This window comes from Convolutriloba macropyga, chromosome 1, assembly GCF_964194025.1.
Source record: "Convolutriloba macropyga chromosome 1, txConMacr16.3, whole genome shotgun sequence".
NCBI classification, from domain to species: domain Eukaryota; kingdom Metazoa; phylum Xenacoelomorpha; order Acoela; family Convolutidae; genus Convolutriloba; species Convolutriloba macropyga.
In genome coordinates, this window is record NC_134468.1 from 68,742,342 (window position 1) to 68,757,753 (window position 15,412).

A 15,412-nucleotide genomic window follows, 5' to 3' on the forward strand; every position below is an offset into this window, starting at 1 on the left:
ATGCTCATTGCTAAAACTCTTAAAGCTTTTACCCCAAAATTTGATCTCATTAAAAACACCAATTTCAAAAATAGGTTCAAAACCATATTTGTCACTGAAAGGAGTCGTTTTATATCTGCGATACCTGAAAAAATATCATTGGCCCTTAAAGATCGATTAACTCAGAAAATTACAGAAAAATTTTTAAGATGAAATCAATTGCAAATTTTAATGAAATATTGCTGAAAATCGTAATATTAATTTCTTCATAATCGTTTCTGTGTCTCTAGAGGATATCCATTAACCCTATTTTGAGCCTTAAAAATTCATGGGCTCAAAGAAAGATAGGCAATAACTTTTTTTAAAAAAATTCAAATTTCAAAATATAGAAAATCCTGCTAATAAAATGTTGAAAACCATTCCAAATTCCCCTAGCAACTATATAATAACATACTATCACAAACCCCAGGAAAAAGTTTCTTGGTTACTGCGGCAAGAAAACTGAATAAAAACAAATGTCTTCAAAAAACTTGCAAGTTTATTAAAAATTTCTAAAATTCGAAATGTTAAATTGTTCCCAACAATTCCATTGACACCAACAACCATGAAGTAACTTTTTATCAGAACGTAGAATAGGTTTTCTGGCAGTTGAGAATGAAAAATATAAAAAATGAGAAAAAATTTAGCAATTTGGAATATTGGCAACAGAAATGGTAACAGAAAAAATAGACTGTACGAAAGGTTTCAAAGAAAGACGAACTGGAGTAATATCATATATTACTATCATCAAAAAACTTCGAATTCGATGGACGAGCCATTTTGCAATTCAAGCCTAGTTAAATAGAAACTAGCTGACAGATTGCCGGAAAATAGCCTTGATAGACGCTCGTGGCCTTCCATGAATTGAAACAACTAAATAAATAAGATAGACAGATCGACCACCAGTCCATTAATAGACCACTAAAATTTTGGGTTAGAAACGGATTGTCAATTTTATGACACATACGGTCTATAAGAAAAAAATCTGAGCTTTTTAAAAAATGATATTCAAAATCAAAACCTCGAGACTAGTAGTCAAGAATTAGGGCATATAATTGTCACTACTTAGATGCATACTATTGATCTTTAAATAGTAAATGTTCATAAAACCTTAAGTTCCATAAGTGAGTTCAGAAGTCATGTTTTAGTGAGGCAAGTCATGCAACTGACCTAAACCAGAAATGACGTCTGGCACACAAATTTTAACTGAAAAGCAGTGGAAGCCATTGAAAAAGTCAATGAGTCGTAGGAATCATTGATGGAGACGAAATAAAAAAACATAGTAGGACAAATCCTGAAATACAATTCAAAGAATTGAATGAAAAACTTAGAAGTACTCTACCTGACCAGCAGCTGAATTGAACAATGTTAATCAAAACACAAAATCATCTCAAAAAATTGAGAAACTGAAACAATCATATAAACTAAACATAGCTGGCAGATTGCCAGAAAATAGCCGCAATAGATTCGTAGATCGGCAGTCTAAAAACAGTAAAAAAAGACAGACCAAAAAAATTCGTCTTTTCATTGAAGACTGATCTGTTATATTTTGATTAAAAGTCTGTATAAGTTATTGCTGCCTCTATTAGCTGATCTCAAATAACCTTCATTTAGAGTGACACACTCCCATTTGACCTTATCTCTTTGAATTAAAGTAAATAAAAGTCAATTTCAAAGTGAGGAAGTCATTTTTGTGAGTGAGGTAAGTCAAGTGTGACCAAAAATTTAATCACGCACATGAACAAAAAAACTCGCTCCACTAAGAGCGAAAAATGACGTCACACATGCAATTCAGTTGAATTTGCATGAAAGAATGAACAAAAAGTGGCTGTGACGTGATATGGTCGTAACAAAAATCATGACGACGAAATAAAAAAGCATAGCCGAAAGAATTCCGGAAGCGACTCGAAGCGTCAAAACTTCACTAACAAAACCGTAATTGCAGCAGAAGCCACTACCTTTTGTATTAAACCATTAGCTCACTGCCTCTCAGGGTCTGTTCTAAAAATTGGTTAAACTTGTCTAAAAACTGTCACCAAGAGAAACAAAATGAAGCAAAATTTCATATTTATGAAAACGTTTGGTTACGTTAAAAAATCTGAAATCATTAAAATGGTCAAAAAACTGATAGTCTGAAAAACCTGACAAGGTTATCAATTGCCCTCAAATAACTCATGATTCCAATCTGAAGATCGCGAAAGCAAACGGCAGATATATCTTAGAAACTAAGTTAAATCTTTTCAAAAAAGAAAGCTCAAATTTCAGAATCAGAAAACACCTATATTTACACTTCTAATCCCTGCAATTAAGACAAAAAACAACACACACTTGTTCCTTGTTGTACATATGCTGGACAACAAGATTTCATACTAATTCAGAAATTTTATTGATCATTGAAAAGACATAAGCAGCAGAAGAGTATACAAAGGCAAAAAATCGTTCAAATTAAAACCCAAGCGGGAAGTTGCAGTAAAAAGTCATAAAAGGAAATTATGGAAAAGGCTCAACATCAAACTGTCAGTACTGCCTTGTGTTGAATGAAATCAATTGCAAACCAAAGAAATGACGAAAATCTAAGAAAACGCGGAAATCATTCATTTTTAACAACTGAGAAAATCAATATACCAAAAATAAATGTAGGTATCAGAACAAAGGTTAGAATGATACCAACTATAATGTGAAGAATATGTGCACAATGTAAAGAACACCGCAACCAAAAATCATTCATGATTTTTGAAAGTTAAAAATCAATTTCAAAAATTCAAGAAAAACGAATACATTTCATTGTTCAGCATTCAAGAAATAGAAAAGATAACTGGTCATCCGATACAATGATCTATCCTCCTGAAGAGAACAAAAAAAGGAAAAAGCAGAATTCACAAATACGAAACATTGAAACATTTTGCAAAAAAAATGGTCAAAAAAATTTTTAAGACTGCAATTATGAAAAATTTGTAACCGTTTTTCAAAAACTTAACACCAAAAAACGATTGAATTTTTATTGAAACGAAATTGAAGTCCCTCATGTTGCACAAAAAGACTATTTCTAGCAGTTACAACCAAAATACAAACCAAAAAATGACGAAAATCGGAAAAAAACTACAAAAATCGGATTAGCATAAGTACAATTTTATAGAACAAAATTACATCGAGGTAGAAAGAGGCGTTGAGTATATGAAATATCAAAGAGAAGCTGCCATATTAACTGATTTTTGACAAAAAAACGGTTAAAAGATCCAAAAGTGAAGAAATTAATAGAAAAAAACCGAATATTAACTAAAAAATCAAGAAATTTGTGCCAATTTTCAACTTGAAACGCATTTTCAGGCTCTGCAAAACACTGTGTCATCAATTCCCGAGGTTGACATTTCCAAATAGTATCAAAATCAATTTATTTCTACACGAAACCAAATTAAAAGCAAAAAAATTGGGCCACTTAGACGAAAAAACGGCTAAAAACGGTTATCTATATGTGCCATTCAGTCAAAAACTACTTTTCAAAGTCAAAAAGTCATTCACTAAACGCAGCGCATGATCAAAAACCTTCTCTCGCTTAGCAAAAATCTGTTCACCAAGACAGCTTTTCTCATTTTCGCTTTTAGGTCAAAATGCCGCGTGAACAAATCTACTTCCTGTAAAAAAAAGACCGAGAGAAAACCAATACTCCTCTTCGAGTCGTAAAAAACCAAGAGAAGGCCAATAATAGCCCCAGCTATCATTGTGCGGCTATTAAAGAAAAATATGCTCATTGCTAAAACTCTCGAAGCATCCCGTTCTTGAGGACGAAAAGTTAAAACGGTCAGACGAAAAATTGGTGAAGCGAAAAATTACATAAAAGTCTAAGACCACAAGACCAATGTAATTGCTAGAAAATTTGTTTGAGATCAATTGAACACAGTTAGAGTGCTCTAAAACAAATTAAGATATGCTTTGTCACTTGCATCGGCTTTCCCGACTGAGCTGATCTTTTCCTCTAGGTATTTGATCACGCATTCGGAGCAGAACATGTGAAGGCACCCCCGCACTCTGATGACCCCAGCTGTGGGACAGAAAGGCGGCACTGAGTTGGGCAAATCTTGGTCTGGAATGGACGGGGGGTAACAGTAACTACATGCAGACTGTACATGGCATAATGATATATCAGACAGGCAAATGAGACACTCCTTTGCGGTAACTTTTTCAGCTTCTCCTGACTCTGTGAGCTCTTCACACATCTCCTGAGGCAAAGGTGATTGTACTGATGTTTCATGGTTGTAATTAAACTGAAAATACAATGAATCATGTCCAGTTCAATGCACGTTGAGATATCAATTGGCGGAAAATGTCAATATATACCAAAAAATTAGTTTGAGGACTCTGTGCTACTTGAAAACCAAACAGTGTTTTCTCGGCTTTAGTGGCTTCAGGTGAGTCTGGATTTTTGTCTGCATCACTGCCTGACTGTGTGAGTTGGTTGGCGAAGTAATGGTCAATGCACTTTTGGGCGTCCCAGTTGTACGCTGATAAGAGAAGGCGTGTGCTTGTGTATGAACGCTGAAACAAAGCACGCTTACTATAGCGTTATTGTAACGTTTATCGGTTATGTACACAAATATTAGTAGTTCAGACTAATGAGGAATTATCTAGGTTTGCACACTTATGTAATTAGTTTCTTTTTCGGATATTGTGAGGGACAACTCTAGTGGTCTCCTAACGATGAGATTCAACAATAAAAACTTCGCAAAACAACTTATTTGTCTCGGACTCTCAAACAAAGTTCCTGCAATATCTGATATTAAAATTTTCCACTACGAAGAGAACCTATTAAATCTGCAATAATCATCCTTGTGAAACAAATGCGATCTTAATGTTCTCTTCACCGGTGGAAACACATGTTCGATAGTTTACCTTAATCAGTGCCCGTTTTCAGGTCCTATCGTTTATACGTAAGGATTTTTAACCTGCCAGATATGTTCAATAAACAAGTCCCTGTACAAGCTCTCCACTTTTCCGCAACGCCCATCTGTTCAATCTCTTCTTCCGCCCTTGTTCAATCTCGAATTCCGCCCTTCGTACTAAAGTACTGCTTTGTTTCTCATGGGCCCTTAGTTCACTAATTGTTTTCCTTAACAGTTCTTACCTGCAAACGGTCAAAGCTCTAAAAATGTGCATTTGCAACGCTTATTCATAAAAAGAGTCCCGAAACAATATCGAAAACTACAAAACAGTATCGTTGATACCCCGCTTATCCTTGGTGTTGGAAAAGCTTATCTTTGATTTTTACTCGCGACTACGTTACAAATCGAACTGCCTTCAACATGGGTTCCGAAAAGAGCATTCAACAATAACTCAGTGGATTATTTACTTGGACGAGCTGTATTCCAATTTTGATGACAACGTGCAGCAAGTCCTAACCTACCTGGACTTTGCTACGTTGCTTGACAAGTTGGCTTTCTATGGCCTTGATTACAATTTTTTAAAACTTATTTTTTAGAACTTAAGTGACACATCGCAACGAGTAAGTGTCAATGGGACTTTATCAGATGAAATCATGGTTACTAGTCGAGTTCCCCCCTCCAGGCAGTGACTTGCTTTTTCTCGTCTATACTGACGACATGTCCTTACCGGACTACTCAAGCTGTTTTTGCTTTGCAGACAACACAAAATTGACATGTTTAGCAAATGCCAAGAAGACCTCGATAAACTATTTACTTGCGCTGCCGAAAAATTGATAAGTGACTTAAGCATAGAAATCTGAAAAAAACGAAATTGAGTATTCATGTACGGATCAAGCTAGCGAAAGCTCAGAGAAGTTTGAATTATCTTCAACAAAATGTGCCTTAGAGCTTACCAAACAGCGTAAAGTATGATTTATACTCTGCGTGTGTTTTGTCAATTCTGCTTTATGGTTCTCAAGCGTGGTTTGTTGATATTGTTTGTTTGTTTGATTCTTTGTTATTTGCTCCTGTGATACCTGTAAGTAGGAGTCGCAGTTTATCCCCTAGACTCCACCCAAAGCTCGTAATACCTTTCAGGTATCACCAGCGTCCCCCAAAAAGGTTGAAAAGGATGAGACTCTTATCTACTCCCGACTACATCCCGAAGACTAAAGAACTGCTTTCTGCAGATGACGATGAACTGAAAACCTTTATAAGCCGTCAGAACAAATCTCTCGCGTGCCTTTTGAGAGAAACACAGTCGCAGTTGGAAAGTGCCTTGAGTGATAAAGAAAACCGAAAGAAGAGGCAGCTAGATACGATCTCCGAGACACTGAATGACGTGAAAGATCAGTCGCAAAGACCTGTCGCTCCTGAAATGAACGAGGCCGTCCTCTCCACGTTGTCTGAAGTCAAGGAAGGACTTACCCAGACCCTGATAGACAACAATGATGAAAGGTAAACATCCTTCCGCGAAGTCAAAGCCGAAATAGCTAAGTCGAGAATGGATGTCACATCGCTCACGAAGAAGTACAAGTCCTAGAAAGAAAAACTATCTGCAGAAGCCGAGCTCGTTCAGTACCAACTTAGGATCGACGGCAATCCAGAAACCACCAAAAATGGGCCTGACAACCCTGTGATCAAACAAGAATCCGATAACGTCAAAGTTGTACTGGAATTTCTGGAAGAATCCCCAAATATTGAGAATATTCGTCGACTTGGAAAGCACGACCCAAACCGCACGAGACCACGAACATTGTTGGTTATCCTCAAAAGCATCTGGGATGTGCAAAAAATTTTCGCAAAGTCCAAAACCTTAAGGAGCTTTGAACATTGGAGAGCGTTTCGCTTTGGTTCACATTAACTGTGAAACCTCTATTATTGTTTGTCTATAATCCTACACGCAACTCAAATTACCTCTGGCCCTCTTTCGTTCTTTCCTTAGCACTTTTTCTTCTATGCTTTCCATTATACTTGCTGGGGACGTTATCTTACCAACAGTCAACTGCGACGAAATGTCGAGCATTAACGCTTACGATAAAGAGTGTTGATATCTTTCTAGATTTCAATCTCACTCAATTAAACACGACATAGGATCGCATTCTTGATGTATGCTTATCAAATAGCCCATCGCTTATCGTATCTGTCAGCACATATCCGTCACCAATCTTGGATGACTGCCCAGTGTCAGATCACGAACAGCGCTTTATACGCACCATGATGAACAATGGCTCACACAGAAGGACACCTAGATCCCTATTTAATTTCAAGAAGATGGACAAAGAGGGTATCCTGAAAGCACAGAGAAGATCCATTCATTTCATACTGCTGGACAAACCCTGCGCTGATGGTTCAACATTGGCACGAGTGGTTACAACCTAAACTGGAAACCTGTGTCCCAAAAAAACTCCACATCGATCATCACTGCCTCGCTGGACTACTCCAACAACCTCCAACGGGCGTAATAACTAAAGAGCAGGAACACAAACTTGCGCAGCTGAAAGCCGATGTTGAGCGCATGTCTGAGGAGGATCTAGCTGAATATCAACACAATCTTTTTGCTGGACGTTCAACAGAGAAAATCTTCAAACATCTGAAGCAAGTCAAAGGGGCACCTATTCTACCTCCTGTAATGATATTAGCAGACCAGAAAGGCAGAACAGCGCTAGAAAAGGCCAACAATTTCAATAAGTACTTCATCTCAGTGTACAAACCAAGAGGCACTTGCAAAACTGAGAACCTCCAATATTCACTAGTGTGCGACTTTGGCACAAGCCCTGAGAACGTATGCGTAGTACTAAGAGAGCTTGACGTCACTAAGTAAACAGGTCCTGACGGTATTCCCTCATGTAACCTGCGAGGTTGCGCGGAGGGGTTAGCCAAGTCGCTGTTCTTCATCTTCAGAAAAGCGAAAGAGACCGACAAATTCCCTTCATGCTGGAAAAATTCTTGCATTAAGCCACCCACCGCACAAGGAAAGAGACAAAGACAAGGTTGCTATCTACCGCCCAGTTGCTTTATCTTGCATCAGCAAAATTTTTGAGATATGCTTTTACGACAAACTACTCGAAATCGTTGAAACCCACATCTCTGAGTGTCAGTTCGGATTTCGAGGATGCAGATCATCCGTACTCCAGCTTCTGGTCTCTCTGAACAAAATCGCGGAGAGCAAAGACAGCTCGAAGGCAACCCATGCTGTCTACTTAGACCTGAAAAAAATCCTTCGACAAAGTGAATCTTTCCACTCTGGAAGCAACACTTCCAAGCTCTAGGAGTCAGTGGTCGATTTCTCAAAATAATCGAAAGCTACTTATACGATCAAAAACAATTTGTTCAAATCAACGACGCCAAGTCATCCGAAAGGAAAGTGACCAGTGGTGTACCCCAAGGTTCTAGATTAGGACAGCTTTTCTTCTTGGTGTACATCAACGATATTCCCGAAGCTATCAATGAATTGTTCGTGAGTGTTCTCATGGCAGACGACAGCAAGCTCTTAGCTATTGGGGCGTTCCTTCAACAATCCCTGGCGTACCTGGAGAATCAGTCACTAGCCAACAAAACAACTTTCACCCAAGTAAAACCAAAATAGTGACTTCTTGGGGCTGCAACCAAAACAAGCACTGCAACTAGTCAATCGGCGCGGTGAATAGTCACCAAGACTTGGGCCTCAAAGTTTCATCAAACCTGTTATGGTCAGAAGGCTTGGCAGGGCATACGGATCCCTGAATCAGCCTAAAAGGAACGTCTCAACCAAGCTGAGTTAGTGCGCAGCTCAACCTGTACAAAAGCACAGTCGTTGCTATCATCAGCTATTCATCGCCGTGTTGGTACGCTTCAAGAGGCGAAATGAGGAAGTTAGAACTGCTCCAGCGTCGCTTGACGAAATGGATTCTGCCAACCGTCCGTGACTACAAAAAGCGCTTAGATTTCTGGAGGTGCTCCGAATTCCACTTTACCTTCAACTACTGGACGTTCTCACATTGACTAAGATATAAATGGGAGCATACAATCTCTGTTGAGAGGACATCATATCTCTGAAGGACGGACCCAGACGATAAAAGAGAAAAATTTCAGAAAAGTTGCAGAAAGACACAATTTGAGTCAACCCACAACGAATTTTTTGCTCGCACAAGTCGACTATCATTTCTTCCATTTATTGACATTACAAGACCTAGTGGGCTGAAACCATCGTTCCTTCAAATATTCTGGCAAAACGTCACTGAAAACTTCAGCGAAAACAACCTTTGTTCTTGGAGAATTGCTTGCAGATGCCATAACTGTATTGGCTGAAAAACTCACAAACTTTTAGTTTGGGACGAGGTTCCCCTCAACATGTTGTTGTAAATTCAAATTATTATTATTATTATTATTACCCATCTTAGATTATTAGAAACTTTTTATTGGAAAGGGTTACGCTGGTGCTATGGAACTAATGACTACAAGACACTTCTCCGTACGTTAATATATACTCCGATATGCTATCAACTCTTTGACGTGATGTCCCTTTTTTAATTTTCATTGTAATGGATAATACGTGCATAAAATTCGAGGACTTTTTCTCTATCAAGACAAACTCTAAAATGCTTCGATCTAATTTTCACACTCATATTAGAGTGAGCCCCACGAAAAAGCAGCTGACAGTGAATCATTTTTTTAAGCGGGTACAAATTCATGTGAATGATTTCAGTGACACTGGTATCTTCAATATCCTGAGACAACCCGCCAACTGCAAAGTTTAACTGAAAACTTTTTTCTCCACACTACGTAACTCAAAAGTTTAATCTGGTCGTGACCTGTAGTTGGTCCATAAATTGTCGTTGTGCTCTTTGCCGTTCAAAATTTTGCAATTATTTTTTTTCTTATACGTAGTAGCCTAAAGATTAATTTCCTTTGTACCATATGCATAGATCTTTCTACTGTGTTTTATAAAATCCACAAGTTGGCCAATTGAAGTCTTTTACTACTACTACTAACCCAAATAAGACCAAGTGCCTGAGGGGGGGGGGGTGACTGAGGGGGTCAAACTAAAAACGGCCCCCCTCACACCCTGAATTGTCTATTGTCTCCTCAAAACAGTTTTGGTGAATCGCATACTGAGACTAGTAAGGCTCTAAGAAAGCTGCTCGGCCACTTGATTCCCTCCGAGCGCTACCTGTTTATTGCGTTTTTGAGGACGAAAAGTCAATTGGGCCAGACGAAAAATCGCATACATAAGACCACAGGTTTAATATAATTGCTACAATATTCGTTTGAGAGCAATAAAAAGAGCGAAATAACGTGTTCAGGAGATTTCTGTTTCCGGTAGCTCCTCTTCTGACGTCTTTGGTTGGTGCTCCGGTTGGTGTTACCTTAACTTTTGCAATAGGTTACCTTATCGCCCCGCAAAAATTTCCGAAGCAATACTTATTATCAGTGACACGACTCAGCTTTTAAAATAAATCTGCAAAAGAGTAACGTATTGTTAGTTCATAGAAAAAGTAAATCAAGAACTTCTGTAAACAATCGAACAAACTTCTTAGTATTATCAAACAACGAATAAACGAACAATTTGCGAGGTTTTATTAGTAGTAGTAGTTCAGGCTTTAGGGTCTTCCCAGGGGTGCTCCAAGGCACCCTTGTTTTCGTGTCCTATTTCTAATCGATTTTGGATCGTGGGTTGCACATCCCACATTTACATAAGATTCTCCACGATTAAGCCTTGAGTACAGACTAACGCATGGAATATTAATATTTTTATTGGTTTCAGGCAGTAGTTAAGTTTTCCAACTTGAGCATATGATTACCTGTATAACTGTTCTGGCTTTTTCTATCTCGACGTCCATTTCTCGGACAACATCTTCTGTACGGATATGTTTAACTGTTAATCTGTCATTTTCAGCGTCAGATGGATTAATATCTTCGCCCGGATCATCCTCTTCGATATCTGATCCCCAGTAGTCGTCATCTTCGTCACACTCGAAAAGATTATCATTTTCATCGTAGCTGTCTACCATCGCTAATCTACAACATCATCTTTTGTCGTACAAACATCTATAGGCTTACGTCGAAAGAGAAAAAGTAAAATGAAAACCGACATGATGGCATTCGAAAAGGTTGCATTCATCGCGAATAACGAACATCAAATTCTTTTGTTCTTTAGAACCTTCATTGATATTAGTCACTGATTTAGACAACCTTGAAGACGCTTAGAAAATTAAGACAATATAGAAACTCTCCATGAGATGGTAACACACTCGTTATCAAAACTAAACATTCTTAAATATAGAATAGTTTAAATATAAAATGAATCAACTGCAAATTGTTAGGACTTTAATTGTGCTGACGTCTAGAAAATACACCAGAAAAACGGATCATTTCCGTTTGTGCCCCCTAACAAGTACGCTAAGCAGATTGCCGGAAACAAGCCGCGATAGACACTTGTGGCCTGCCATGGAATTGAAACAACTAAATAACTAAGATACAGATTGACCACCCGTCCTTTAGCAGACCACTAGACATTTTGGGTTAGATTCGGACTGTCATTTTTATGAGACATACGCTTTAAAAAGAAAAAGACCTAATAGAGCTATTTCAAAATTAATATTCGAAATCAAAAACTCAAGACACTTAAGAATTAGGGCATAAACGTTTCGCACCACTTGGATGCACACTAATGATCTTTATTTAGCTGTTGTTGTTGTTGCGGATTTACAGCTGTGCTGAAGGGTATAAAGTCCCAGTCATCAAATTAAAGTAATGTCCAATAATTTCAACAGTTTTGACAATCGCAGAACAATCGCCAAGTGAAAAAAGTTCGCTCCGAAAATTTCTTCTGGAAGAAATTCCACATTGTACGTAATATTCCACATACGCAACTGGTTCTCTTAAGATTAGTAAATTTTCAAGGCCGTTTGCAATTCGAGAGGTTTTAAAGGTGAATTCGCTGCGCGCTTTCTCTGTTCGTTTTCGTCATTTTGAAATTTTCGTTGTCCCTTGTTTGTTTCGTTTCGCATGTACTTCTGGAAGTTCGATGCCGCTATTCTCTTCATTAAGAGCTTTTAAAAAAGCAATACATCGTTAAAATTGGATAAACATTGCTTGTGGCAATATGTTTAATAGTCGAAGCTGGCTTTTGTATTCTGTATCTTCATTACCCCTTATCCGTTTGACTACCTTTTTTTGAAACTTTTCCAGAATTGAATTTCAGTTCTTCCTGCAGTCAAGCACGTGAAACCATACAGCAGGATTATGGTAGTCCAACAGAATTAAGGACTGCCATAATCCCAACTCCACAAACTTGTTTACCTTAATTGCAACATTTCATTTAAACATGAACAAAACCTAATTTGCTTTCTTCGTTCTTTCTTCAATGTGCTGTTTCCGCTATACATCAGCCGCCACGTGAATACCAAGATCCTTGACAGTCTTGGAATTTGAAGAATCATTTTTCACCATTGTGTACGGTTTGTCTCTAACTCTGAATTTCAGTTTTGCACACTTGTCAATTGCAAGCTCCATTTTATTTTGGATTACCCATTCTCAATCCCATGTAGATCATCATGAACTTTCCAGTAGCTTCTTTGCACAGCCAAAATTTTAAGATCGTTAGCAAAGATAATGAGCTCAGAAAACATCCCGACATCTGGAGGATCGGTAATAAGTATACAGAACAGTAATGGGCCTAGGAGTGACCTTTGTTACGCCGCTTACTATATCGAGTGTTGACCACATGCACATTTTGTCGTCGAAGTATTGTTCACAATTATTCACAAAATTTAAAGTCATTAGGTGACTTGAGAAGTCACTTTTGAGTGAGGTAAATCAACCAGTTGACCTAAAAGCAGAACAAAAGACGTCACGCACTCAAACATTAAACGCAAAACAGTAGAATTCTCTGAAATTGAATATTCATTGATTGCAAGAACCGTCGATGGAGACAACGAATTGGAATTTTGCAAGAAAAGTCCTGAAAAACATTCAAAAGAATAGATTGAATAGCTTAGAACAATTTACCTAGCCGCAAGATCAATTGAACAGGTCAGTCAGTTGAAAAACAATTTCAAAATTTGAGAAACATATTATGAAACAAACTAAACGAGAAAAAAGATCCAAGAAACTTGGTAACCGACCTCGGTATAATTGTCAATATAAATCGCAAACATGGTGTTAGCATTTGGAAAATTGATCAACAAAGACCAACATGGTAATTTTTTATTTGAGAAGATGTCTGTCGAATAATGTGAACGAGAAAAACAAGATGTGTCTCCACAAATAGTTTCTACTGCCGATTTTGACGTATGGAGTCCAGTTCATTCATTGATTAAATTTGCAGAAGCTAGAGGAGTTTCAAAAGAGTGTACTAATTCAAGAGATGTGATAACGAACAACCACAAACTTTACTACAAAGAGTTTCTGTTACGAGAGGGCTTAGTGTCTCTCTCTATGCATGCAAAGAGCCTACTTTTTTTCAAGTTTACTGGAGAACAATTCTTCTCAAGCCTCAATCTAAATCCGCGTGACGCAGAAATGAGAAAAAAATTAATCTTCAGTTTCAAAATGTCAGTACCGAAAGAACCCGACATGAGTTCTTCTACCGAAGGAGCCGGTTTGTCATTATTGTTGGAGATGAAATGGATTTCATGAATCCGTTTGGTTTAAAAACCCCAATTATAAAGCTTATGAGTAATCAATAGAACAAGTTCTTAGAGCGGAACCTTTGTTCTTGGTAGCTAGCATGTGATTGCCACCTGTGCCGAGATCAGTGGTCAAGATTCTAATCCAACAACAGGGACAAATCCCCCCAGTAAAAACTGAATATCCTCAACAACAATATCATAAATGATCATAAAATCATGTTCTAAAAATTAAACTCATGTGACAAATGGTTCAAAAAACGCAAAAAAAATTTCTGAGATTCGCAAAAAAAAAGTTCAAAACTACTTTTTGTATAGGGAATTCTGTCATGAGTTCAAGTCAACCAATCTGCAAAACTCGATAAATTTTCGTGGGCAGTAAAAATCATTCAAAAAAATGGCAAAAAAACACTGGCAAATGAAAAAAAATATCTTGCTAAAATTTGTCATATTAACATTTTGAGTACAATTTAATTGTCTCCAGAGACTATCTAGCATACTATTCTAAGCCTTAAATAATTTCAAGTGCTCAAAGATCAATAAATTGGAGAAAAAATTTCAATAAATTTGGAACAATAGTAAAACCGCTAGCAACTATGCAGTAACTTATTATCAAAACCTAAGGCTCATAGGCCCATGTGCCAGAAAAAAATGAAAATTTGCAAAAAAATTGAAATTCTAAATTTTATGAAAAAAATTGAAAATTCGTGATCTAACAAAATTGAAATCTGTTTCATTGCCACCAGAAATAACGCAGATACCTATTATCCTTCCCTAAAAGAAATGCCGTGGCCCTTGAAGCTGGAGAAATCTAAAAAAGGCAAAAATTTCTAAGAAACTTGTAGAGAATTGGTAAATTTGTGATATTAAAATTTTGAAAAGCCTTTTCTGCCTAACAAAAAACAATTATCTTTTCTCAAACCCTCGATGAGTTTTTCTGGCTCCTGGAGAGACTCAAATAATGACAATAAAAAATGCGAAACTTGAAAAAATTTGCAAGTTTTAATAAAAAGCTTGCTAAAATTGATGCTGATAAAATGTTGAAAGCAATTGCTTTTCCGATATAACCTATGCAGTAACATTAAATAAAACCGTAGAGGATATTCTTTGGCCCATATGGCTGCAGAAACCTAAAAATTGAAAAAAATCAAAAACTTCTAAGAAAATAGGAAATTCTATGAAAAAAATTCAACATTTGTCATTTTTAAATGTTGCAAACCAATCCGTGGCCAAAGAAATTTCACGAGTAAACTGTTTTCAAAAATTACAGAAAGTTTAGTGGCTGTTGGGGCAGGGAGAACTTAGTGAGAATAAATGATGAAAAAAATTGAAAAAAATGCAGATTTCATAAAAAAACGCCAAATTTCGTGATGCTAAGTGGTTGAAAATCATTTCATTACCCCAAACAAATATGCAGTAACCTGATATCAGACTCTATAGGAGATTTTTTGGATATTGAGGCTGGAGAAACCTAAAAAATCACGATAGTTTTCAGAAAACTTAAAAAAGAACTTAAAAAAAGCTCAATTTTGCTTTGCCAAAATGTTGAAAACTATTCCAGGGCATGAAGTTTTTTGTAATTTTTTTCTGTAGCCTATTGTAGCCTATTATCAGTTTCTAGAGGCATTTTATCTGCCCTGGGAGCCGGAAATACTCAAAAAGTAACAAATTATGAAAAAAAATTGAAAAAATTGTAAAAAATAATATAAACTTTTGTATCAATCTTTGGAGTATCAAAACATATAGGTCTTAAAATTGTCAATAAAAGTCTTTATGCTTTGCATGAGACCTCTAATAAATTTTACAGACATCAGTTTTAGAGTAGTCCGACAGAAATAAATCGATAAATGACGCAGAAAATTGCAA

General features: G+C 37.0%; 1 protein-coding gene across 1 annotated transcript in view; it reads right to left on the bottom strand.

Annotated features, from left to right (window-relative positions):
* The window catches only part of LOC142341867 (E3 ubiquitin-protein ligase ariadne-1-like), an 80,000-nt gene extending 69,069 nt beyond the window's left edge, over window positions 1–10,931 (bottom strand). The window contains exons 1-3 of the mRNA XM_075393158.1: window positions 10,718–10,931; window positions 4,354–4,551; window positions 3,960–4,280 (exon numbers count right to left, since the gene is read on the bottom strand). Coding sequence (XP_075249273.1) covers window positions 3,960–4,280; window positions 4,354–4,551; window positions 10,718–10,927 — 729 coding nt within the window. The 5' untranslated portion in view covers window positions 10,928–10,931. The remainder of the gene's footprint in view (window positions 1–3,959; window positions 4,281–4,353; window positions 4,552–10,717) is intronic.
* Window positions 10,932–15,412: the final 4,481 nt, after the last annotated feature.